Source organism: Staurois parvus, unplaced genomic scaffold (assembly GCF_062004578.1).
Source record: "Staurois parvus isolate SC_StPar_1 unplaced genomic scaffold, SC_StPar_1.0 ptg000031l, whole genome shotgun sequence".
In the NCBI taxonomy this organism is placed as follows: domain Eukaryota; kingdom Metazoa; phylum Chordata; class Amphibia; order Anura; family Ranidae; genus Staurois; species Staurois parvus.
The window spans coordinates 16,097,332-16,125,287 of record NW_028317827.1 but is presented as its reverse complement, the minus strand read 5'-3'; the positions used below and the strand labels follow the sequence as shown (position 1 = coordinate 16,125,287).

At 39.8% G+C, this 27,956-nt stretch overlaps 1 protein-coding gene across 1 annotated transcript in view; it reads left to right on the top strand.

The window, feature by feature from the left end:
- STK39 (serine/threonine kinase 39) overlaps positions 1 to 27,956 on the top strand; it is a 466,349-nt gene that overhangs the window by 322,250 nt on the left and 116,143 nt on the right. Inside the window, exon 15 of the mRNA XM_089660286.1 lies at positions 21,950 to 22,002. Coding sequence (XP_089516412.1) covers positions 21,950 to 22,002 — 53 coding nt within the window. The remainder of the gene's footprint in view (positions 1 to 21,949; positions 22,003 to 27,956) is intronic.

Genomic DNA, 27,956 nt, shown 5'->3' with positions numbered 1-27,956 from the left:
TGGATTGAGGAGTATGGGGATTAAAAGGCTGCTGTAGAGGAGAGGAAAAGCACTACATATGTTGCAAAAGCTATGGAAAGTGAAACCTATGAATAGGTGATCATCTAGTGTTTTAGGCATGTTCTTGGGAGAAAGCCATGGGATGAACTCTAATGAAATGGCAAAAACACTGTTGTAAAACTACCCAGTCTTGGTTGCTTGTAGATTTCAATCAGGGGGTTATGATGAAGCCATGTGTCCTATGGCGTAACGCGTAGGGGTGGGGCTACGAAGTCACTCGGTTTCAGAGAGAACAAGCGGCAAGTACATATGCCAACGGCTGATACAGACATTTATCACTGAAAGCGTTTTTTTGATTATAACAATGTGAGTGCATTGATTAAGATTTGTGGAATAAAATAAAGTCTGTTTTAAGGATAAAGCACTATGTTCCTATTGTCTCCTTTCACACTGAGGAACGTATAAGGAGGATTGTGCTAGTGATTCAAAGCAGCTGAAGGAGGGAGAAACCCTTGCAGAGATATACAGCGTTTAAAGGGGAAAGGTGTTTGCAAGAAGTACCCAACATCCATCATATACTGCAGCAATCCTAGTAGGTTCCAGGATATGTGAATCAAAAGTTTATTAAGCCTGTATAATAGGCTTAGAAGGAGGTGAGCGCACATCTATTTTCACTGAAGGATTCACGGAAAGTCACTGTATTATGTTTTAATCACTTTATCACAAATTTGGACTTTTTTTGGATAATGGATTTATTTTTTTGTTTTTTATTACGATCACTTTATTGATATATTGAAAATTTTTTGTCAGTTTGTATATATAATAGTATATTTTACACACTTTATATAGTTGGATAATAGGAGCGCAACATTTATAGATATATGGTTTAAATTGCACAGTTGGAGTATGTGTTAATTGTTAGTGATCCTTAAGGTTTTTTTGTTTGGCTTGCAAGTTACACACACCTGTATTTTGTAATTGCTCCCAAACTCACCAACTTGCTGAAGGAGGGAGAAATCCCTGCAGGGATATACAGAGTTTAAAGGGGAAAGGTGTTTGCAAGAAGTTCCCAACATCCATCATGTACTGCAGCAATTTTAGTAGGTTCCAGGATATGTGAACCAAAAGTTTATTAAGCCTGTATAATAGGCTTAGAAGGAGTTGAGCGCACATTTAATTTCACTGAAGGTTTCACAGAAAGTCACTGTATTATGTTTTAATCACTTTATCACAAATTTGGCCTTTTTTTGGATAAACGGATTTATTTTTGTTTTTTATTATGATCACTTTATTGATATATTAAACATTTTTTGTCAGTATATTTCACTCACTTTATATAGTTGGATAATAGGAGCGCAACATTTATAGATATATGGCTTATCAAGTTCCTCCCATATTGACTCAAGCAGTCAGAGATTCAGGTAGTTCTGGGTAACCTGGGGTTGTGGCTGGGTTTGTGTATGCCTTGTAAGGAATGAGTCAAGATTTTATAGTTGTTTATAGTATACCTAAAATTGCTTAGCAATGTCCTCAGTCTTTAAATGTATCTGGCCTTTCTTGTTATTGATTTTAGTATAAGAGGTGTGTGCAGAATATAATTAGAATGAAGTTCCTACACTCGAGAAAGGCTCTGTGAAGGGAGAAGCTGGCCAAGGTCACTTGGGGTGGGGTGCCAGGTACATGTTAGAACACTAATCAGTTGCATTCCAGCCCTGTCAGAGTAGAGCCATTCTTTTTTGTGACACCCTGTTCAAGAGCCACATATTAAGAAAAATTAGTTTAGAACTGCGGTATGCGATAATATTTTGTGTGAATTGAGTAAAAGTGCATCAGAAACTTTGTAAATGGGGAGGAAAGGTTGTAGAGAAGCTGCATTATCATCTGCACAAGTGTACCAATGGCACAAGGCCTTCAAGGAAGGGCTAGAAGGTGTTGAAGATGAACAACGATCAGGACCCCCCTCTTTGCCAAAAATGGAACAGAATGTGGGTTGTTCTCAACCGTGACAGGTGGCTCACTATCAGAATGATTGCAGAGGAAAAGGGAATTACCAAGTCAATTGTTCATGAAAATGTGGCTCAGTGTGTGCAAAATTTGTTTGAAAAGGAATTGTCACCTGATCAGAAGGAACACCGGCAACTCGTTTGCCAAGACCTGTTGGCCTGTTTGGAAAAGTGCCTGATTTTGTGAGTCGAGTGATAATGCAAGATGAATCCTGGGTGTTTGAGTACGATCCCGAGATGATGAAACAAAATTCAGAGAGGCACACACCAAAGTCACCTCGCCCCAAGAAAACTCGAAGCAGCAAGGCAAAAGTCATATCAATGGTCATTGGTTTTTTTTTGCTTTTTTTTTATTTACGTGGAATTGTGCATAAGGAATTTGTACCTACTGGTCAAACTGTGAATCAAAGATTTTACCTGGAAGTTCTTGGTTGCTTGAGACAACATTTTTCGTGTGCGTCCTGAGATCAGCTCAGAATGGATTTTTCATCACGACAACACAGTCACAATGCTTTGGCTGTCAGAGAGTTTCTGGCTAAAAAAACATTACTGTGCTTCCCAATGCACCCTACAGTCCTGACTTGGCTCCTTACGACTTTTCATATTCCCAAAGATAAAGAAGGGTTTGAAAGGACACCATTTTGGTACTGCGAATAACATCCAAAGAGCCACTAGGCAACCTCTGAACACCATCCCACTTGAAGACTTCCAGGGATGCTATGAAGAATGGGAAAATTGCTAGGAGCGTTGTGCACACTCATAAGGTGCATACTTTGAAGGAGACAATATTCAATTGTAATTTTTTGAAATAAAAGAATCTTTAACATATTGCTCTCATTACTTTCTGGGCATACCTCTTACAGCCATATTTGGTCTGCAGTGCCTTTGCTAGAAGCTTGTTACTTTTATTCCTGTGCTCACAGAACATCTTATGGCTAAGTTTGAACCATCATTTTTTCTGTTTATACGTCACGTCAAGCATCCGGATTCGGTCAGTTGAAGTACATATACAAGAAGGTGGTCAGAAATATCCCAGATGTAAACGCTCAGCTATTCAAAAAGTACACACACCCTTCCAGGAATATGATCAAAAAATCCTATTTAGCACTGGTATCTATAGTGGTATCTGCCTTAAATAATTAGTTCAACTAGAGCAGATCTTTTAAAAGATTTTACTAAGTGTCTTTAGATGGACAGATGTAAAGTAGCAAAAGGGATAACATTCTCAGCAATTGCTCCCTCCAATGCTCTTCATGTGATGTCTGCTAAAGAGTTCAATCAAAGTTTAGACTAGCTGATCCTCCCACCTGAAGAGATCATGTGACTAAATGCCTAGGGTTCAGTTATGTGCCTTCTCTCTTGAAAAGGTATCTTAGCCCTTTCCTTTCTCCAAATTAATATACCTCAGCAAGACCAATAACGTAAGTTTGAATTTTCTTTAAAATACAGGTTTCCTTAAGCTAATAATTTACAACCCAAATTTACTGGAACTCGTGGTTCAGTATAGTCAATTCTCATTCTCTTGATCCTAAACACTGTCAAAAGAATAATTGCTCAGTATTCTAGGTAGATTCGCATCAAGCCAGCCAGAAGACTAATATATGAAGTTGGATAAAAGCCAGTGAAATATTCTGTCAATAGACCTCAATAGGAGTTGATATAAAATTCTCTCTCTTAGCCAACAGTAGTCAAACGTGGAGCCTCCCAAGGGAGCAGACTTCAATGAACTGCATTTTATTGCCGAGCCTAAGAAGGTTGTTCTAAGGAATAACTGTAAATTATAAATAATAGTGAGACCTAGCTAGAAAATGGTGTCAGTATCTCTTTTCTGAATTCAAATATATCACTGTCAAATGATCAGCAAAGTGTTCAGCTTCTGGATTATTTCACGGGCTTAAAAAATAACTTGAGAGCAATCTACTGGATACCTATAATGGTCCATAAAGCAATTTTATGGGATTCCGTAATCATATGACAAGCAGGAAAGAGATTCATTTTTCTTTGCGAACATTATATTATGTCATGTGAAGTCTGAAAGTGACAGATTTACATGTAACTGATGATCAGTGAGGTCAGCAGAAAGTAAACCAGGCTTCTAATGCACAGCTATTACAGAAGCAGTGATGTCACCATGACTAATGAACTGCTACACCATCCTGTCAATGCAAATTATAGTGCTTGCAGAGGTAGAGGCCAGTCAAGAGGCAGATTCTGTAGTAATTACTTGCATTTGTGTTAGTTACATTAATAAGTGCTGGTTCAGTCATATTGGATATTATTTTACAGTGAAACACAGGTTGAATAACTAAAGAGTCTGGAATGTGTGTAGCCAATCCTTCCATGAATGGTTATTATTCCACCAATCATCAACAGGGCAGCTCTGCCATGAGAAAGCAATGCTCTGCTCTTCTAAAAAGATGGCTGCCTTCTCAAGAAGGCAAAGGGTGAGGATCTAATGTCACACACTGCACAGTATAGAGTATGGTGCTGAGTGTAATCTGAATCCTGAGTAGAGGGGATGGACAACCCCCCCCCATCCTCACAGTCTTATTGAGAGAGGTGGAGCCATCTCCTGAGATTGCTTGGTATCCATTTAGACTGTTAGGAGTGACTCATGCATGCAGCTAGCAGGAGGAGGAGAGATCAGAAAGGAACCACACTAGATGCTTTGGACTGTGGCAAGTATACACTATAGAGCAGAAGTACTGAATTAGAACTCATGGAGGCCCAACCAGTAAAATTTTCTTCCAACAGAGGTCCGAACCGCATTTGTTTTCATCCTTCTCCTCCTGTGTATCACAATCCCTATACTTCAGTGTCCTCAGTCCCTCCCCATACGTCACAGTCCCCAACTTCACATCAATGAAAGCAGAAAATCCAAAGCGCTGAAAGCCCGGATATATGGAAGGCACTTGCCCTTGGCTGCTAGTAACACACTGGGTAGAATCATAAACAATTTCCAAAAAAAGACCAGCGCTGATGGAACTCCAGCTTATGTTCAGTAATGACCCCACAATGTGCCTCATAAGGGGTATAATTTATTCCAAAATAATTCATACATTAAAAGCATCCAGAACTAACAGTGAACTGCTGGCTGGGTGGAATATTCGCTCAGCTACATCCCCGAGCCGGGATGTATGGTACTCATGATCACTGTGTGCGGCTGTCTCAACCGGGGACTGCAGCTCTCCGGAACTGACGTCACAAGGTCCCTGGAGGAAGTGGAAGTCAGCTGCTGAGCCAGTTTGGACAGTAAGCTTTGCTGGTAACCATGACAACCCATTTTGCATGCATGCGCTTTCTCAAGCCAACTTCACATCAGTTTCACCTTCACAGTTCACAGGCCCTCTGCACATCACCCTCCCCCACCCCTTTACAGTACACCCCCATTATTTTCAGGAGTCCTCAACCCCCTTTCAAATCATCACCCCCGCCGTACACTACTGTCGTCTGCCCCTTCACATCTCTCGCCCACACTACTGTCCTCTTCTCCTTCACATAACCCCCAGCAGAACTGTGCCCCTTTCACATCCCCCCTTTACATCTCCCTCCCCACAGAATTTCCCCCCCTACATCTCTCCCAACAGCACTGCCCCACCCCCTCACATCACAAATCCCCCCCAACAGTACTGTTCTCTGCCCTCTTCACATTACCCCCCCCCCCCCCACACACACACACACAGTACTGCTTCCTTCACACCCCACCCCAGGCCCCCCTCCACTCTCCTACCTTTAGAGCAGAGAGCGGGAGGCGGAGTATTTCTGGATCAGGTGTGGGAAGCACAGCACATCATTGAACCGGGACGCTTCTTTCCCCCCATCCTCCACCACTGTTATAACAGCAGAGCAGACTGAAGGAGAACATTTCTGGAGCGAGTGTGGAATAACAACACAGTACTGAAGAGAGCGCAGGAGTGGGAGCTGTCATAACATTCTGGATCGGATGCGGGAAGCACAGCACAGCATTGAAAAGACCACGGGAGCTTCAGGGGTTAACGTTTTGTATTAACCAGCAGGTAATTGGCTGCTAGCACTTCCCTGCTTCCAATCAGCTGCTGGTTAACTTAAAAAGTTAACTCCGGCAGCTCTCACGCTCTATTCAATAATGTATTGTGCTTCCCACATCCGGTCCAGAAATGTTAGGACAGCTCCCCCTCCCACACTTTGTTCAGTACTGTGCTGTTATTCCACACTCGCTCCAGAAATGTTCAGTCTCCTGCTATCCGCTCTCTGTTATAACAACGGTGGAGGATGGGGGAAAAGAAGCGGCTCCTAAATGCCATGACCGGGTCCGGATGAAACAGTGACTAGGTCCGTATCGGACCAAGGTCCACCATTTAGTGATCCCTATACTTTGTTCATTTTTCATTTCAAAGGTTTACAACCACTTAACTTGGAAGTATATATGTTTGAATTCAATCTTAAGATCCCAAATGTGCCTATGGTTAGTCGAATAAAAAAAAAAATTGCTTAGCAATGTCCTCAGTCTTTAAATGTATCTGGCCTTTCTTGTTATTGATTTTAGTATAAGAGGTGTGTGCAGAATATAATTAGAATGAAGTTCCTACACTCGAAAAAGGCTCTGTGAAGGGAGAAGCTGGCCAAGGTCACTTGGGGTGGGGTGCCAGGTACATGTTAGAACACTGATCAGTTGCATTCCAGCCCTGTCAGACTAGAGCCATTCTTTTTTGTGACACCCTGTTCAAGAGCCACATATTAAAGAAAAATTAGTTTAGAACTGCGGTATGCGATAACATTTTGTGTGAATTGGGTAAAAGTGCATCAGAAACTTTGGAAATGGGGAGGAAAGGTTGTAGAGAAGCTGCATTATCATCTGCACAAGTGTACCAATGGCACAAGGCCTTCAAGGAAGGGCTAGAAGGTGTTGAAGATGAACAACGATCAGGACCCCCCTCTTTGCCAAAAATGAAACAGAATGTGGGTGCAGTGAAGGCTGTTCTCAACCGTGATAGGTGGCTCACTATCAGAATGATTGCAGAGGAAAATGGAATTACCAAGTCAATTGTTCATGAAAATGTGGCTCAGTGTGTGCAAAACTTGTTCGAAAAGGACTTGTCACCTGATCAGAAGGAACTCCGGCAACTCGTGCCTATGGTTAGTCGAATAAAAAAAAAAGAAACGGGATGTTTCTTTACATGATTTCTGCAAAAGTTGCAGCTCCATATGACCTTCTCACAGCAGTTTCCTCACAGTTTTATTCTGAATAAGATGTGTTGTTAGTAAGCTCAAGGACCATTCCCACTTGATGGAAAAAATAAATTAGTGCATGTCAGCTAATCCTACTTGATTTTGCAAAAGTGCTGGGGATTCTGGCATTGTAAATGAGGCAGAAATCACTGCTGTGATTGTATTGTATTCATATTCATATTCACTCTTTTAATAATATCTCTTATGCTGGCTACACATGTGACAATCTTCAACCAGTTTCTGCTTCAATTTGTCTTTATTTTGCACAAGAAGAGTTTTGCTCATGCAGAGATACACAGAAATAGTAAGATGCACCTGGTGGCGTGGGTAAACAAAACAAAAATACGCAAAATGAATTATAGAGTTGGAGTAAGAAGCCCAGGCGAACGTTGATGTGCAGGTTTGGGCATCAAATTAGAAAGTAGGGTTTGGCAAGGACTGTGGATCAAGTGGGAGACATGGCACAGAAATGAAAGAAACCAGGAGGGTAAAGGATTAGTAGCAGAGCTGAGAAAAGAGTGGGGTCAGAGAAGGAGAATATGTATATTATATAGGGCGCGCTTGTTAGAGCCCAGCCTCTGTAACTGTAGGATAAAGGTGCCAGATGAATATCATGGATGGATGGATGGATGGGAGCAGTAACACTGAGGCAGCTCTTCTTAGAGTGGAAGCAATACTCTAATGCAGTAAACATGAAAAAGAGAAGAAGGCGCCTCTAAGTGCAGTATACACAATTTATTAGTGAACAATAGAGAAATTGCAGTTACAAGATAAATAGTTAAAAAGACTCATCATGTGGTGTGTTAAGATCCAGGTGAGACATCCAGCCATCCAGCAGTAGCTCAATCTATAGGATCAGGAAGTAAGACCTAGGATGTGTCTGTGTATCAAAATGAGGCTTGGAGAGCAGAGTCGGATGTAGGAGGTGAAGGGGGCGGTAATGCGTTTTGGAGCATGCTCAGTAGGCTCCTTCTTCAGACCTCTTCAGAGTTTTGTGTTTGTGGGATAATCTCACACTTGCGCAGTGAACATTAATAGTAATGGGTCTGAACTCTCGTGTTATTCCAATGCATTGCCGTGAAGTGCTATGATGGAGGCACGGCACCTGTTTGAAGAGACTGATGGCACAATGAGTGCGCCGTCAATGGGGGGACAAAATGCACATGCGCCAGTAGTCATGCTGACCAAGAATGGGCAAAATCTCATAAACGGCACAGGTTGGGATAGCATGAAAGACGCCTAGATGTAAGTCATTTCACAATGCTTTACCTGGCACTGAGTAAGTCAGGAGAGTTTACTGCCACTTTAAAGCTAGGATGATTTAGGGACGCATAACTCAGCCAGGGCTTCCAAACCTTGAGATATTTTGGTTGTGAGTCAGCAAACACTGGAGAGCGTTAACAAGCAAGCAATTTACTCTCACCGGCCAATTTATTAGGTACACCCTGCTAGTACTGGGTTGGACCCTCTTTTGCCATAAGAACGTCCTTAATTCTTCGTGGCATAGAGTCAACGTGTTGGAAACAATCCTCAGAGATTTTGGTCCATATTGACATGAGTTACTGTTGCCTTTCTATCATCTCGAACCATTCTGCCAATTCTCCTCTGACCTCTGACATCAACAAGGCATTTTTGTCCACACAACTGCCTCTCACGGTCGCGCCTGTAAATCCCACTAGATCAGTAGTTTTTTAAATACTCAGACCAGCCCGTCTGGTACCAACAATCATGCCATGTTCAAAGTCACTTAAATCTCCTTTCTTCCCCATTGTGATGCTCAGTTTTAGCAAGTTTCTGTTGGACATTAGTGGGACCTGGAACTGAATTGTGTAAGATTGCGATCCTTAGGTTCTTTGGAGCAATGTGACACAAGGCTAGAACAAAGTTTTCAACCAGCTTTCAATTGCAGAAAAAAAACAGAATAATACAGTTTACCATAAATAGGTTTCATCGTCATCCTAACATGATCTAAACTGTCAGTGGTAGATTGCATGATCTTTCTTGTTATTTTTGCATTTGAATACTGGTTGGAGGTGTTTGAAATTGCATGGCAATTGTCTGGTATGTTGTATGAATTAATGTTTTTATCTTCTTCTTGTTTTAAAGCTGAACTTCAGAGCAACAACTAAGTACATTATTGATACAATTACAGGGGTCACTTTACCTGCCAAAGAATTTGTATATCTGTCTGTTCAATCCTGATATTTACATAACCATTCCCGGACATCACAGCTGTCATGGTACCCTGACCATTTCCTAATACGTTATACAATCCGGATAGATCATTTCCTTGCACCTAGCTTGTGACTGGGCAGTGAAAACACAGCTGCAAATCCCTTTACTCACTCATAGTAGCAAAACTGATTGCCTCCTAGGTGCTGCCTATCCGTTTCCAGAGTACTGCTGTGCAGGGGTATGCAGGAGACCTATACCAAGTCAAAATCAGACATTCACATTTTTTGTTTTTTTTTTGTAATTGAGTTGTAACAGAACTGCATTAGTCAATATTTAAATATCAAGTTCAATAGGGCTGGGGTTCTTTAACAAAATATTGCAGTGGCTCAATTTCAGTATTAATTTATTTGTTTGAAATTAATACTGCCAGTTGAAATTGTAGCCTGTGGCTTTAAAGTAGGTATGTTGAGTTCAGCACATACTGTACTAATTTATTCTTTACCAGGGGGCCTGGAAAGCTTTGCAAGGAACTCATTGAAAGCCGTTTATTAGCTGTATGGGCTAATTGCTAACTGGTAATATTATGCAAGCATATTTCAGATGACTTTGTTTTTAGCCTGGAAATGGGTCGATACTTTCAACAAAGTCCATTTGTCTTTCCATTTTGATAGTGATAATAGTTCTTGAGCGGTGACTAAGTACTTTTGGCTGTTAGATTTAGATTTCCCAGTGCTAGACTTTCATGCCCTGGCGCACTAAAATATGAGCTTGTTTCTACATCTTTGTCGGGGAAGAGAAGAATAATGGGCCTATATTACATATCTGCCTGTTAGGTGGTTTTCATCTAGATTGAACAGTTCGCCGAAAACAGAAAATGCCATTGCAATTAATTGCGCACCCAAGCTTAGCCCTAATTCAGCCTCGAATAGAAAATGGCATTTAAAACCACAAATAAAGTTTTATTAGAGAAGGAAATGAGAAACTAACTTCATGATTAAAAATAAGAGAGGTGGATGGGGCACATGGAATCCAGCCCTGGGTGAGAAAACGTAATATATACATATACATACTTTCAATTTTTTTAATCAAAAAAGGCTTACATAGTATTGCATAAATCGGTATTTTACATTTTAGGAAAGCGAGGTAATAAAACAGAGGTTAACACTGCTCAGAATTATTACTGCTATGGCAAGCAAAAAAAGTATTCAGGTTCATTTACCTTAAGGTGGCAACTTGCACATATTTTAAAGAAAGTTGTGTGTCAGCTAAACACAGTTTTATGTTTCAGTTGATATTCATTGCAGAGATCAGTTCCTTCCTGGGCTTGTGGATACTGTTCTGGAGGTGTGGTGTCTTGTCAGGTCAGGTGTGATGCCTCTGTTAGGTTTCTATTGCTGGCTAAGTGTCTGTTGGGGAGATCCTCTCTCACCACCACCACTACCACCATCGCCACCACCATCGCCACCACCACCACCATCACCACCTTCACTACAACCACCACCTTCACCACCACCATCACTACCACCACCACCATCACCACCACCTTCACCACCACCATCACCATCTTTTTTAGTGAAGGGAAAACTCTCAAAACAAACACATAAAAGAGCATTTTTTTTGCCTAGGGGGCAATCATGCACGCCACCGGCAAGCTGCTTCAGCAGTGATCATTCACAGCAGAAACTGATCTGCGGGTGCCAGGAAGTGGATGTCCGTCAGCACCCGCAGATCATCAGGCAGAGACAGAGAACAGAGCTCTGCCTATGTAAACAAGGCAGAGCTCCGTCCTGACAGGGGGGAAGTGATTGATCTTGTGTCTCTGCAAAGCAGGTAATAAGATCCATTACTTCCCTTAGTAAAAGTACCTAACACAGTACATAAAACACATAGCTAGGCACATAGTTAACTATTTGATTGTTTTACCCCTTCCCAGCCAGTGTCATTAGTACAGTGTCAGTGCATATTTTTAAGGCTGATCACTGCATTAGTGTCACTGGATCCCACAGTGTCAGTGTAAAAATGTGCACCGCAATATCGCAGTCCCACTATAAGTTGCTGATCGCCGTCATTACTAGTATAAAAAAAAATCCAGTATATATCCCATAGTTTGTAGATGCTATAACTTTTGCGCAAACCAATAAATATACTGTACGCCTATGGGGATTTATATATGTAGCAAGATACATATTGGTCTAAATTTATAAAGAAATTTAATTTTTTTTATTGGATATGTTTTATAGCGGAAAACAAAAATATTGTTTTGTTTTGTTTTTTTTAAATTGTCAGTGTTTTTGTTTATAGTGCATACATTAAAAAAAAACAGTGATGAGCAAATACCACCAAAAGAAAGCTCTATTTGTGAGGAAAAAATGACATATATTTAATTTATGTACAGCATTGCATGATCGCGCAATTGTCAGTTCAATTAACACAGTGCCATATCGCAAAAAATGGTCTGGTCAGGAAGGGGGGGGGGGGGGTAAATGTTCCAGAGGTCAAGTGATTAAAGCAACAAAAACATTTGAAAGTCCACAATGCCTTTTACAATGTAAAGTTTATATGAGAATTATACAGAGATTGGGCGTACATAATATACTTTAAAGAACTTCATCTCTTAGCTTGTTAAGACCTGATGTTAGAAACTAGCAGCATCTGTGCCCATGCACTGGCATCCCCCTGTGTGTGTGCAGACATGCCAAAGGTCTCTGCCCATTCCAAATACCTGGCAGACACATGCTGTGCATCTGCACACTCACTGGATTTTTAAAGATGGCAAAGCAGGAGACAGACAAGGGAGGGGAATGACGCCAGGGTGAAGTTCCTCTTTAAACAAGAATTATAATCAGATGTGATAAACCAGGATCCTAAAGGCAGGTAATTAAATGAAAGTTTCAGATTTAAAACCATTGGTGCAGATCATCTATAACACAAAGTAAATATTGAAAATTTCAACAAGTATTACTTATATAGGTGTCTGGCATTTATAACTTACCACCTTTGAAACATTGAGCCCGGGATCACACTATGCGGTGTGGTACACCGCATGTAATTTGCACAGGAATCGTACCGCATAACTGTGTGAATTACATGTAAATGTCTGTGTGGTACGATTTAAACCATACATTTTGTATGGCTCAAATCGCATCTACACCAAAAAGGTGCAGGACCCTTTTTTAACCACTTCAAGTTCGGACACTTTTACCCCCTTCCTGTCCAGGCCAATTTTCAGCTTTCAGCGCTGTCACACTTTGAATGACAATTGGGCGGTCATGCAACACTGTACCCATATGAATTTTTCTAGCATTTTTTTGAGACCGATAAAACTTTATTTTGGTGGTATTTATTCACCACTGGGATTTTTTTTTTTTTTTGCTATATAAATGAAAAAGTCCAAAAAATTTTTTAAAAAAGTGTTTTTCTTAGAACATTTTGCAAATAAATAATCAAATCGCATCTACACCAAAAAGGTGCAGGACCCTTTTTTAACCACTTCAAGTTCGGACACTTTTACCCCCTTCCTGTCCAGGCCAATTTTCAGCTTTCAGCGCTGTCACACTTTGAATGACAATTGGGCGGTCATGCAACACTGTACCCATATGAATTTTTCTAGCATTTTTTTGAGACCGATAAAACTTTATTTTGGTGGTATTTATTCACCACTGGGATTTTTTTTTTTTTTTTTGCTATATAAATGAAAAAGTCCAAAATTTTTTTTAAAAAAGTGTTTTTCTTAGAACATTTTGCAAATAAATAATCTTTCTTAATAAATCTTGGGCAAAAAATAAACAAAAAAAACCCCAAATTAGTTTCAAAATTGTTTTTTACATTTTTATTTTTTTTATATTATTATTTATGTTTTTTAACATACTGTCACCCTAGCAGTACAGTGTCACCATAGTGTCACTATATTACTTGTGGGGGGTGATGAAGATTTTTTTTTGCATTGATTGCTTTTACACCCATAAAGGCTGTAAAATCAATCATTTCTCCTTCTCTCTGGCTCCATTCTTGCAGCCATTGAGAAATACTGTGAGAGCTGTGATTGGTCACATCTTGTCACATGGTACAAGGCTGTTGGGAATAGCCTTGTACCAGGTGACCTCTGTGACCTTTCACAGATTTCACTAGTAGTAAGCAGGGGCGGACTGACAACTCATGGGGCCCCCGGGCAATAGGGGATCATGGGGCCCCTGTGTCCTTTCCCAAACTCAAAAAAACCTATGAAAAAGGTACCAGGGGCATCTCATGGGGCCCCCTACTGACCCCGGGCCCTCGGGCAATGCCCGAGTTTCCAAATGGTCAGTCCGCCCCTGGTAGTAAGCAATGATGTCAGAAGTGATATCTTGCTTGCTACTATTCATGTGATCACTGATTGGCCAATCAGTAATCACATGATCAGGACCTTGCACAGAGGTCCCGTACAGTGATCCGTGTTCCGGTTTGCGGTGCCGTGTGCTCCCAGGGAGCGTGCACAGGCTGAAAATCCGGGCGCCGTTTATGAACGGCAACCCGCTCCTGCACTGCTCACATCCGGCTGTTTATATACATGGGCCGGACTGGAAGTGGGTAAATCTGCACCTGAATCGCATTGCATGGGTGAGAATACATTTCTGGCAATCACATTGCGTTTTGCGATCTGTTTCAAGGTGTAACTAATTTATCATTGACACCCGCAGTAGATCACATGAATGCCATACGATTGCAATGGGGTGCTGGAAATGCACAGGATTTGCAGCGTTTCTCACACCACGTTGATGTGACGCAGGTCTTAAGGTGTAGTGTTCACAGAATGGCATAAATAGAAATGTATAATGATCACATACTACAGTCAGGCGATGATAAATAGATGCAGTGTGTAATCAGCCAGTACTGATTGTAAGCTATATACTGTATGCTGTAATTATGTCCATGGGTTTTCTGTTTTTGAGCAGATGAATTTGCTGTGTGTTTATAGTGTACCATTATTGTGGTAAAATCGTGTTCCTTGGGTACAATTCATAGTATACTGTAAAGTGCATTCACTATTATTACTGTACTCCTGCAGTCGCACAAGGAGAGGGGTTGTCTTTGTCCTGTACGTAGCATCGGGAAATTTGATTAAAAAAGTCCCTTTGTTCTACATCTGCAAAATCTCCTTCTTTCTGCATCATTTGTTTCCTAGTTAGATACCGCTACATTTTCCCTTTTTATTATGTATTCATCTTTCCTGTTCCTTTTTGAAATATCTGATCTGCAAGCCAATGAGTTACTGGTAGAAATAGTTTCTATCCATGGTTCCCTGATTGTGTTTTTATGCAGCAAGAGTAAGAATTGCTTTATATACATCCAGATCTTATTTCATCATGATGCAGTACATTTCGGTAGGATGTAGCAGGCCAGTGAAGGGATTCGTCATAGTCCTCAATGATAGTAGCCAAGGGCAGAGGCATACATAAGAGCCATCTGTTAGGAATTGTATTGAGGAAAAGGTGATGGTACTGACCAGAACAGAGGGACCTAATAAGGGAATCCATAAGACTGGATCTAAGAAAAAGGCTGTCTGTTTCTACAAAGAAAACCATGCTTGCAGTTCCCTTTATTGAAATGTTACTAAACCCACAACAGTAAAAGTCTGTATGTGAAGTAAAGCATACTTGTTATACTCACTGTGGAACCTAAGGGGTTAAGCCTCTGCACTGTGTAAAAAGGTTGTTTGATCCTTTCTTCTCTGTTCCTCCCCTTTTTCAAGCAGCCACCTCTTATCTCCTGATAATACAGGAGGCAAAACCATAGGCATTTGCACATGCTCAGTTTGAAGGTATTGCTAGAGAGGTTGTTTTTTCTTGGGAGAGTGCATGTGATCAGCACAGGGCCAATCAGCACTAGTCAGATAGAGGTCAGGGGTTTTGCATCCTCCTAGAGCAGAAATAAAACTCCTCCTACAAGCTTTAGCCAGTGCTGGGCTGGAAACTGATAGAAGTAACAAGACTGCTCTAACTGCTGATGAGAAAAGGTGTTTAGCAGTTTATATTTACTAAAATAATTGCACTTCCATGTTCTGTGTACTGTGGGAGACCAGATATAGTGGATGCAGGGTCCAAGGGCCTGGGGTCAGTAGGGGGCCCCATGAAATGCCCCTGGTACCTTTTTTTTTATAGGCTTTTTAGGTGTGCTTGAGTGTGGTCACAGACACAGGGGCCCAATGATCCCCTATTGCCTGGTGGCCCCATGAGTTGTCAGTCCTCCCCTGGGCCTGGGTTTAGTAACACTTTAAAGCAGTATTAAACCCAAAAGGAAACATTTAATATATTGCAGCTTACCAATTTTTAGATGTAATGGTATCATTATTTTTCTTTTTTAGGCTTTCTTTCTTCTACGTTGTATTTTCATCTGGTGACCCAGCAAGCAAACCTGTTGTTTTTCAAAAGCACAAGCTCTACAGCAGAATGTATCAATTTACACTGATAAGACAGACCATTTAATACTGGCAGGGGTGCTTACAATGATCTGCCTTTATTAATTCATGTAAAACCTTTAGCCCAAAAGGAAAAAAAAACTGGTGATTATAACATTTAGCTTCAATTTATTAGTGTATTTAAATCTGCTAATAAAATCAATACTACCCTCCCCATATACTGACAATGCTGTAGTCTGCTGTACCTCGTGTGCTCATTCCTCCATAACGGTGTCTTACTTATATAGGAGGTTTGCTATTGTCCAAATCACCAGAGGAAAACAGAGGGGAAAAAAGCCAAAGAAAAGCAAACCGATGCAGCCACCACATCTAATGATTGGTAAGCTGCAATATATGTTTTCGCCGCTTCACTCAGATGCACCTTCTGCTCTTCTTGTCTGGGCAAGTCAGTGGACTGGAGCTCAAGAACTTCTTTTAAATAAAAATATATTTTTTAAAAAAGTATAGCATTTCTGTATATTGAAAAACGTATTCATGTAAAATTGTAAAGTTATTGATATATCTACTTTAACATCCTGTACATTATAAAATGGTAGGTTTAGCGTTTTTGTATCGTTTGAGTGCAAAAAACGTCTGGACTGGGATTCATCTTTAAAGTACATTATGGCATTACACATTTCTGTGTTCTTTGAGTTCTCCAATTGCTTTTTTCGCTGCCTGACAACAAACTGAAAGCATCCTGGTGTAGTCTCAGAGTCAGGAGTTTTCATTAGACTCTGCTATGGATTGTTCCGTTTCATGAGCACCAGGCATAGAGAGAACACTGCTGATACTTGAACTGGCTGAGCACAGTCATTACCATAAGGGTGGCAGAGTGACTGTGGGAAACGGAAGAGCGCAAGCAAGACAGATTAGTGTTTAACTTTGTAGTGAAACATAAATGCTTCATTTTGGAGAGCGGAAAAGTGCACAGCTCATTGGGAATTACAGTCGTCATAAGAAACGCAAGCAGGTGTTCCGAAACAGCGAGATAAATGAGGCACTCATCACCTGAACAATGCTGAAGATGAATGGCAAGACAGCAGCTATTTTTCTTCAGTTTCTTCGAAACAAATTGCCTTATGCATTGGCAATTAAGTCAAAAGCAAAACGTGGCAAGAAGCAGTTGAGGTAGATTTATTAATTCAGAGAATCCGACACAATAAATTAGCGATCATATTTGTTTCATACACAAACTGCGCACAGCTATTTGTGAATCATCCATGCAGACTTGTTCTCATCTGTCACTTTTACTCATATCTTTTATTTGTTGAAGATATACGTTCGCGGTTTACCAAGCTCAATGATATTTAATCTGTAGGTTACTATCAGTAAACTGGCTTATGCTTCCCCATGTAAATGTGCTGTAACCCATAATATGTCACTTCAAGGAACAAGTAAATCAAGTCATAAACTGCTAATGCTTTTGACCAAAGCTGCCAATATGCTAAAGTCAAAGAGACCACTTGATTGGCAGTTTCATTTCACAAACATTTTTATTGGGTTTCTCAATTATTAAACAATTGATAAAAGTATACATCATAAGCATACAATTACACTGGATCGAGGAAAAAGAAATTAAAGCCCGCCATAGATGGTTTGAATCTCGGCCAGTTTAGCAGGGACCAAATGAGAGTCTAGCCATCTATGGCCAGACTGGTTGTACCCAATTAGATTGTTGTACAACTTGGGTACAACCAGCCAGTCCGATTCTTCATGTGATTATTGCCAGCATCTTAGGTGCTGTTTTACAGGCAGGGATGGCTCCCTTCCCCTGGAGAACACAATAGCTCTATGGGAGGGATTCCCCCATCAACACTGGCGGTATTGATAATCTATGGCCGGCTTAAGAGGTACAAAGTAAAGAAATGAGAGCCAAATTATAAATCAGATTACAGCTGTCAATGGCTGTTGGTGCTTATTGGGGTAGTCCCAAGGAAAGGACTACACAGAAGGTTTTATAGGATACATGAAGATAAAAAAACCTTGAGCCTTTAGAACCACTTTAATGGAACAAATACAGATTTATTCCAAGATGAGATATGAGACTTTATCATAAATCCAGTGAGTTTTGGGGGCCAGACATAGTCGCCTTCATGGGGGTTATAACACTATGACAAAAGTACACAAAAGGTATGTAAAATAGGTAAAACTTCAATACAGTCTCATACTAATACATAAAATGTACGCGTTCCTGAATAGATGAATCTGATAAAATTCTAAACAAAATATAACTAAGAAAACATATTTTAAAATATTATTACAAAATGACGTTATTACCAGGATGCAGGTTTACATCAATTACATGAGCAACTGCGTAATGGTAACTGGTATATCGAGGTGTGGTTATGGATGGAAGTGGCAGACCATTGAACAGTTAACAAAAAAGGATATTGTGGTGTTGTGATGGAAAAAAGATTTAAAGTAATTCTAAAGGCTTAAAAGAAAACAAAAAAAATGTCCATACTTACCTGCTGTGTGCAGTGGTTTTCCACAGAGTAGCCCGAATCCTCCTGTTCTTGGGTCCCACACACAGGAGAGGATTAAGCAAGTATGAGCTTCTGGTGTGCATCTATACTTTTTTAGAAATTAGTTACATTCAAGGCTTGCCTACTCTTAGTTCTATATACAGTATACAATATGTCCAATAGCTGGAAACTCAGATAGTTTTGAGTTAGGGCCACACTTTGCAGAGGTGCCTTAAAGTCTTATTAAACCCACAAGAATAAAATCAGTCTGTATATGCAGAAAAGCATGCTTGTTATACTCACTGTGGAACCTATGGGGTTAATCCTCCTCACTATGTAAAATGGCTGTTGGATCCTGTCTTCTCTGATCCTCCCCTGTTTACTGTGCTAAATCCATCTGCCATAGTACAGAGTAGCAGTGGCAAGTCTGCAAATGCTCTGTTTGGTGTGTATTGATTGGCAGATGCATGTGATTGGCACAGAGCCAATCAGTGCTGTTCAGACAGAGGGTCAGGGGTCATGAAGCCTCATTGGACAGTCAAAGGAGAATGAAAACTCTTACAAGCTTTAACCAATGCTCTGCTGGGCACTAATAGAAGTCACAAGACTGCTATATACTGGTGATGAGAAAAGGTATTTAGCAGTTTATATTTACTAAAATATTTATATTTCCGTTTTCTGAGTACTGTGGGAGACCAGATATAGTGAATGGGTACTGGGTTTAGTAACACTTTGATAGAGCAGTGTGACTTCATCTGTATTCACAAACACACAAAATGTTGAAACCGTTCACATAGGTTTCATGTGTTGACTAGCCTGACTGTGTGAGAGGGAATTTTTGTATTTAATGAATTCCTCTATTTCACTATACAGCACAGATATCATTTTTCAAAAACAGTACCTTTTATTATTAAAAAAGAAGTCCTTGAGCTCCACTCAAATGATCAAGAATAGGCATAGTCTTCCAAGGGCTACCTAAAGCCTGTCATACATGTATTGAAATTCAGCTGGTTCAGCAGGGGCTAGCTGAATTTCGATCCACGTATGGTCAGGCTGTTTGTATATAAGTCAATCCTATTGATCGACTTGTGTACATCCAGCCTGCTCATACATGGATCAAAACTTGGCCTGTTAAGTTTTCCCAACGATCAATACAATTTTGTTCCAATACAAATCAGGGGAACAATCCAAAAAGTAGCCAATACATTACAGGGGTCTAAGTGCATCCCATTTATCAGGGCTTGATTGAGAAAAATGCGATTTGACTAGAATGGAACTGGATCTTTAGTGTTATTTTTTATTTCAGTGTGATTGCAATCACAAGTCTTGTCAGCAGCTGGTTTTGGTAAAAATATACAGTAAAGTAAAAATAAAACTAAAGGTCCAGTTTACTTCTAATTGTTGTCAATCAAGCCCTGATGAATGGGGTTTTCTTGAACCCCCAAAACACATTGGCTTTTTTTTGGATTGTCCCCCTGACTTTTAACTCCACAACTTTCTGCTCTATTCTTTGGCCCAGCTTCCTGAAGCCCTATTGGGTGAAACGCGTTGAGGCAGGACTAAGACACTGACCTCAAATCTGATGAGGTCACTTCCAGGTTTTGGAACACACGCTGGTTCCAGCTATCACAACAGCAGCAATTCCATTCTATTCTCTGTACTGCTGGAAATCCTGAGTGCAAAGGGCGCACTAACAAATGTGAGTGTACATCTGATGGAGGGAATTTGGGTTATGTGTGAAAGGATCTTTTAGCAATAAAGTTAGTACACAATGAGTTCCTCATTGTGGTCTCATCATACACATCACTGACCAGTCTGGGGCTGGAGTGGAGCCAGAGGGCGAGAGTTGGTGGCATCTTGTGAAGGACACATCACATGCACATGTAAAGCGATATACAACCCTGAGTTGTTGGGCCATATATTTTTGGCTAGTGCATAGTGTGAAGGGGGGTGTGAGTCACCATCACCATGTTGGAGCACTGGAAGTTCTTGTATTGGCAATTGCACAAGGAGGACTTGGTTCACCATATTTAACTTATATTGTGCTTTCTTATTAGTACATTTCCAGGATTACATTTATGGGACTTTGCCTATGTTCGATGGCTATTACAACTATATACAGTATGTGTATTTATATATTGGTTTGTGGTAATATATGGTTTGCATATGTTTGGCACAAATGCACTTATTACCATTTTAAGAAAATGTTCATAGTGCACTTTTTGGCTATTTCTTTTTTAAAATAGCGCTGCTTATGACATATATTAGTTTGTTTGTTTACACGTTGGGTGGTTAACTAATATCCACTTAGTGCAACCAGTGGTTATCGCATATTTTAGGTATTTTTTAGGTTCATGACTATATAAACACTAATATTATTAAGGTTAGCCTTTTCACTTTTCATTAAATTTTCCTTGGCACGGGGAGTATAGGCTTTCACTTTCACTGTCGCTGTGTACCTCTGCGTGTCTTCCTGCTATGGACCCACCTAGCCAATGTTTCCTATTATCGAAAATGTACACGGTATATCATATTTTCTATAGCTTCAAGTGCAGCCCCATTTTACTGTGTCCTTCCATTGGTCCTGCTGGTCATTATTCAGCACTCCTACAAGCACTGCCTATGCATTCACAAGCACGCAGAGCATCCTTTTTTTAGATGTTATTGGCTAAATGTCAGTAGGATGGTCTGGTCTCTGTAGGGGGACTTGTTAATTGGCAAGGTAAAGGAGGGGACTTGATGCTGACCATCTCATATGGATTATTTTGCATCCCTTTGGTAACATGACAGGTCCTCATATTTAATTATTCCTGCATGCACCAGGATGAGTATACCGCTCTTGCTGTTTTATATATACAGATGGGTTTGATCTACTAAAGGCAAATAGACTTTTCACATTGCAAGGGAATTTTCTCCAGAGTGAATGACATGAAGCTCTGCTGACTTCCATCATCCAATCATGTGCAAGCAAAACTGCATTTTTTTTTCTTTGCACCTGATTTGGTATTCTTTGCAAATTGAAATGTTACCACATTCACTAAGCTCTGGGGAAAATTCCCTTGCACAGCGAACACCCAATTTGCCTTTAGCAAATCAACACCAGTGTCTTCAAAACTCTAAAACAAATGTGTTCTGCTATACTGTGCATTCTAATCAATTTCTTCCAATAAGTTGAATGCTTTAGAGAGCTTTCCTAGCTTGTAAAGGAAGTATTGCATCGAGAACAATATTTTTTTTTACAATGTTGTATACAAATTTGTAGCTCTAAAGTAGTATTGTGCAGTAAAACTATCTTAATTAGAATGGTCTACTCTGCTCTTTCCGAGAACAGCATTTTGGCCGAGTGTACCTCAGTGCTTCTTCAGTGAAATAAAAATTTAACTTGCAAGCAGTCTTTTGCTTTTTGTTAATTAAGAAGATAATAACAGTGCCGCTCGAAAAAATGAGCTTTCGTTTGTTCCATAAACCTTTGGCTGTTAATATCCCTGAACCTTCTCGGAGCTTTATATGGTATTTGACAAATTAAAGGTGCACAAAGGCATGCCGTAAGGGAGGAAACTGCTTACTTTTCTGACTGCAAATCCTCTAAACTGCTAAGCATTCTGGGTTTTAATATACTTTGCCTCATTAGATTTTAAATGTGTCTCTGATCTGTTTTGCAGAAATTCCAGAAAGGAACTCAATGATATACGATTTGAGTTTACTCCAGGCAGAGGTAAGTTTTAATTAAAACTATTTTCTGTTATCATACATACATATTGCCCTTAAACCTGTGCCTAGGAGACACATTGGGTTTTCTTGTCTTTAATTATTTTGGTTTTTTAGGGTGGTGTACATTCAGACTTTTAAAAAGAAAAGCCAGACAAATATATCAGTTAGATAAAATGCCAAAAGAAAAATGTTTTCTCTGTGGGAACGTTTTATTTTCTGATATACCGTTTGGAAAAAGATGTTCTGTAAATTTTTGGGATGATAATACAAAATGAAAAATTTGTACAAAACTGTCATGTAAAAATTGCTGAGGCTCAGAAAAGGAAAAAAATATATGCATACAACCTGATGTTATGGGGTCTATTTATCAATTAAACTGCTGTGCGAATGACAAAAACAACCATACGAATAATCCTCATATTTTGTCTATGTTTATTTTCTGTAATCATCAGCTCTATCTAGTGGCCATAATGCAGTACCTTCCCAGCTGAGGTATTTCAGGAAAATACTGCATTATAACCACTAAATAGAGCTGGTGAGCATAAGAAATAAACAAATTAGACAAGATACTGGAATTATTTGTGACAGCATACCTGTTCTGAGAGTAAGAAGTGGGGGTTGTCTTTGCTGACCGCAGACCACATGATATTCAGGTTAGCAATGGCAGCTTTGCTGTGGCTGTCCTGAAAAGGTGTAACTTGGAAGTCCATGGCTGCTACAAGCTCCTTAGTGGCAGGTAGGAATATCACTGTAAGACCTAATCCACACAGACTATAGGCCTCATGCACACGGACACAAAAAGCGCTGCGCCAGGGTGTTTTGATTTTTCTTTTTTTTTATGCCTCTGAACATGCTACTGCATGTTAACAGGTGTTTTGGCCTTTTTTTATGCACAGCATTTTGTGGTGAAAAAAATGTCCTAGTCACGTGTTTCTGGACAAACATTTTTTTCTGTGCATGCATTTATTCTAGTGGCTAGAATACATGAATATTTTAGCCAGTAGAATGCATTTATGCTGAAATGCTTCTAAACACCATACGCATGTAAATATGTATAAACGTGCCTAAGCACAATGACTTAGTGTTTTATGTAAATAAAGAAATAAGTGTGGAGCACTGTGGTTTATAGAGAGACCAGTACTCTAATGAAAAAGCAACTTCCCCTCAAAGAATATGTGGAGGAAAGATTAGATAAGGTGAGAAAAGGTTAGACCATCTGTCAGGTGGGTGGGGTAATATTGAGCAGGGGATCTGCTGAATGAGTATACTAATAAGCTGGGGATCTGCTGAATGACGGTACCAATGAGCTGGGGATCTGCGAAATAGGGGTACTAATGTGCTGGGGATCTGCGAAACAGGCGTACAAATGAGCTTGGGATCTGCTAAATACTGACACTAATGAGCTGGGGATCTGCTAAGTGGGAGTACTAATGAGCTGGGGATCTGCTAAGTGGGAGTACTAATGAGCTGGGGATCTGCTAAGTGGGGGTACTACTGGGCCCCTTTAAAACAAATCAACGCACACAGCATTTGCCCAGCTTCATTAAAGCTTCAAAAATGCATCACCAATGCATCACAGAAACCGAAGCATCAAAACACATAAAAACCATGTTAAAGAGCTTTAATGTGCGTTAAGTCGAAGCAAGTGTAAATGAACCCTAAATTTGTACTGTAATTATGCAGCATGTCTGCATTTTTATGCAGCGCAATGCCCAACAGTGCATTATAATGCACTGCAGTGCATCACAACAGGATGTTGTGCACAATGCTGAACAAAGTTTAATTTTTGGACACTTCAATAAAGTATAAAGAAATCCAAAAAAGTTAACAGTATGATGGTTTGTAGCAACATATTGCAAGCCCCTACACATTAGCACATGTGCGTTATACAGATTATAACACATGTAAGCTGGTAGGAACAGGCTGTCAAAGTGTAAAACTTTTTTTGCTAAAACATTGCTTTACCTCTTTGCAATGCCCTGCTAGTGCTAAGATTTGTAGGCACAGATATTATTAGATAAATTAGTGGGGTATGCAGCGTTATAGGACGATATGGCGATTTATATGATGCATGGATCAACCACATATCACTAGATCAACATATAAGAGTCCCTATGGTGAGACTCATATAATCAGCCAGTCAAGCATAGATAATACTTATAGTGATATAAATGAAGATAAATACATAGAGTGATATAACATATATATGAGAAAATAAATGCACAAAGTGATGACAGAAGCAGTTGGTGCTCGGTGTGCTCCAAATCCAGTTTAACTTTTCGAAGAATCTAGTGCAATTTATCGCTTACCACAAGAACATACAAACTGAGCGTTGTATGTATGTCATCATGTATGTCATCAGCGGACATCAAGGCCCGGTCAGCAGTTTAGGCAGCATCCGGTCACCATGGTAGACACTCGGGGATGGTGAAACTCACTCGGGGGTCACCTCAGGCTCACCGGCAGGTCCAGCGAAGTCCAGACTCCTAGTGATACTCTTCCTGAAAAGCTCCACCTTGCAAGGCTCGTAAATAACGAGCCAGGGGGCAAAATGGTACTGATAGTGAAGTACGTCTTTATTCCAGTAAAATCCAATGTAAACAGTAAAACAACTCACATTTAGAGCACAAAACAGCCTCCAGGCCTAATTCCTAGGCTCCCTGGTGGTTAATGGCTCCCTAGTGGCTAGTGGCATCAATTGGGTGGATCCCCTAACATGTTTCGAGCAACACGCTCGTTGTCAAAGGGGTATTATATATTATTATAATATTAGATATTATTAAAATGTTATTTAAAATCTAATTGGTAAAATCTCTGCACATTAATCAGACAATATACAGTATTTGGAAGGGAAGAAATCTAGATATGCCTATGATTTTTTTGAAGGATATATGTAAATTTGGAGGACTTTCCCTTCTTAATTCTACCTTTATTACCTGGCCACACTGTTGGATCAATCAAGGTACTGGTGGAAACCCAACCCAAACAAATTTTGGTCATACATGAAACCCTTGTTTCTAACCCCCAACTCCTCCACAACCTACCTACTCACAGGCCTGACAGGTGACGCTCTATCCTTATCACACTACTCTTCAACATATGCTACTATGTAGGCAGCTTGCCAATTCTCCACGTTAAGTGCTACACAATCCTAAATCCAATCAACTAGCTGTTCGTGCATTTCAGGATTTCATTAGAAATGGGAAATTTAAGCCTTTTACTGAATTACAAGAGACCTACTACTTACCCCTATTGGATTGTTACCAATATGTACAAATTTCTCTTCTGCACCAGAACTGACCATAGAACCAATATATCTGATGGATACAATCAACATCTGCATCCATTTTTCATTTTGCTATTGTATCACTATATGCTCAATAAAGACTTATTGAAAGATAAAATCTGACTGGTACTATCTACTTCATGCCAGTTTAAAGTAGTATTTATGGGCCAAAAATAGCAAATTCAAAGTCCAGGTAATTGTTCCACTACGGATCTGAGTAGTTAATCATGAATCTAACCATCAAAAGCAGTAAGTGCTGGGAGCAGGCAGATCTTGTAGGCCCTACAAGTGAATTTACAGAAAAATAGATGAAGCTTATTAGAACATCATGTTTGTAATGCATGGCTGATGTTCAGTAACGGTTGTTGTATTTTTATTTGTAGCAAGTACAGTATGGTGCCAATAAATGTACATTTACCTTAGAAAACAATTGGTTTTAAAGTATTTCCTTGTAACAATTATAAGCCCCACCAAGTTCACCAATATGCAAAGTACAAACTTTGGCTTTATTTTATTATCAAACAGTTATTCTCATATAAATTATTCAACTCCCCCCCCCCCCTTTACACTGATTGACCTTAAAGAGTGCCAAACTGAAATGGTCACAGTGGTTCCCAAGCTTTTATTTAAAAGATTATTGTGAAAGCAAGTCAATGGGTTTGGCATCCAGTGATACAATATATCAAAGATAAGTGTCAACATATCTCCAGTCTTGACATCGCTTTGTTGGTATGAATACAGAAGGGTAAGGCACATGTTTTATAAATTCTTTTCCATTGTCTTTCTGCATTTACCCAGTTTCGATGCTGCCTGGGCTAAAACAGCCTACTTAAAGTGAAAGAGTGCAAACTCAACAAAATTATCCATTTTTTTTAGCTTGCCAGTAAGTAATATCATGTATGTTACATACTGTATATTCTAGGTTTTCAGTGTAGGGAAAAATGTATAACTGGCTGGATAATTTACAACCAGTTCCAGATCAGGATTGACTGTTTGGCAGTTCTGACAAGTGCATAAAATGCTGGTCTGTGAATTGATATTGATGAGTTTGGATAATTGGTACAATATTGGGTACAGTATAAATGTACAGGTAATACACATTCAAACGGAAACGGCATTATTACACAAACATCAATGCTGAACTGTAGGAATTAAGACACTTTGTAAAATGTGCAGGCACACCATGAGTTCAGCAAGGAGCTCCTGGAGTTGCAGGAGAATAGCTATTGCTACACTCCCAGGTCTCTGTAGCTCAAAGAGCTGATACCAGAATGTCCAGCGTCGGAGCTCTGGAAGTGTAACAATAGCATTCCTCCCAGAGCTTCATACAACTGTCAGATGTAAATTAAAGCTATAAGTCCAGGAGGTGGCATGCACCTTGTTGGACTTAACACATATTATGCCAGCACATTTTGCAAAGTGGCTGAATTCTTAAAATTCAGCTTTAAAGAGATCCTTATCTAGGTGCCAGCAGTGCTAATGTGCAATTCCCTGTGCTAGTTTTCAAATGAACTCATCTGTCCATATGGAGCCCTCTTGATTCCCGGACACAAGCTGTACATTGGGCTTTGACTTCTTTCCATGTTAAAATGGATCTCTCACTCACCAATTAAATTCTAGAGTTCTTACTGTTCTCCAAAGCTCTAACATTTGACAGTTGAATGTCAGGGAATGGGTTTAGTAGATGTGGGCTGGGACTTTATATTGACTTGGGCAGAAGACAAGGCCCCATGTACTGTGAAATGCACTCTGTAATTGACAACATGGTTTCAACTTTTCTAAGCTTTGCAATAGGAAGGGTGGTACCTGGAGACAGACTTTAGCGATTTCTCTATTTATGGATTATGCACAGGTGATTTTTTTATAGGCTGAAAAATTCATATTTGGCAGCCATTTCTGTAAATTTTGGCAAAAGGAAAAGGGCTGCTTTAAAAAATCTTGTCAGATTTGTTTCTGCAATGCAGAAAAGCATGTGTATATAGAGGTGTGTTCATTACTAAAATTAATGTTTTTGGTTATTGTTTTGTGTTTTGTTTTTGTTCTGTTTTCCATTTTTCTCTTTTGAGCATTTTTTCCTTTTATCTTTCCAATTTTAAACTTTCCTTTGTATTCATGTTTTTTCTTAGCTGGAAAGGGGCTGACTTTAATAGGTTTTAGGTTTTGCTTTACTTTACATATCCCAGAACTGCTGTTTCTAGGCACGCAAGGCACTCTTTATTCATGCTTTTTATTTCCTCTTTGGCTAGTCACAGACCCTGCCTTCCAGTATCTCAACTTTATGCTAATTGAAGGCGGGGGTGAGGAGAACATGGCATTCAGGACTTTAAGGCCTCATACACACTTGAATTCAAGTTTGTATGTTTTTGTATACATGTTTCTGGCAGTGTTTTTTCCCAGAAGAATATCAGTTTAGATGCATTAAAATATGTCCATTTTCATTCTTTTACTTGACAGGCCTTAATGCCTGTCAACTCTGCAAAATCAAGACTAAATGAGCCTCGAACACAATTTGGGTTATTTGGTAATCAAGGCTAAGCTTTTCTAAAGTAAACATAAAATGGATAAAAGTACATAGAAAACCATTGTTTTTGTTTGTATTCATTCACCACTGTTCACTTTTTGGCCCTGAATGCTCCATTTTTGGCACTGATGATGTTCATGAGGCCTAAAAT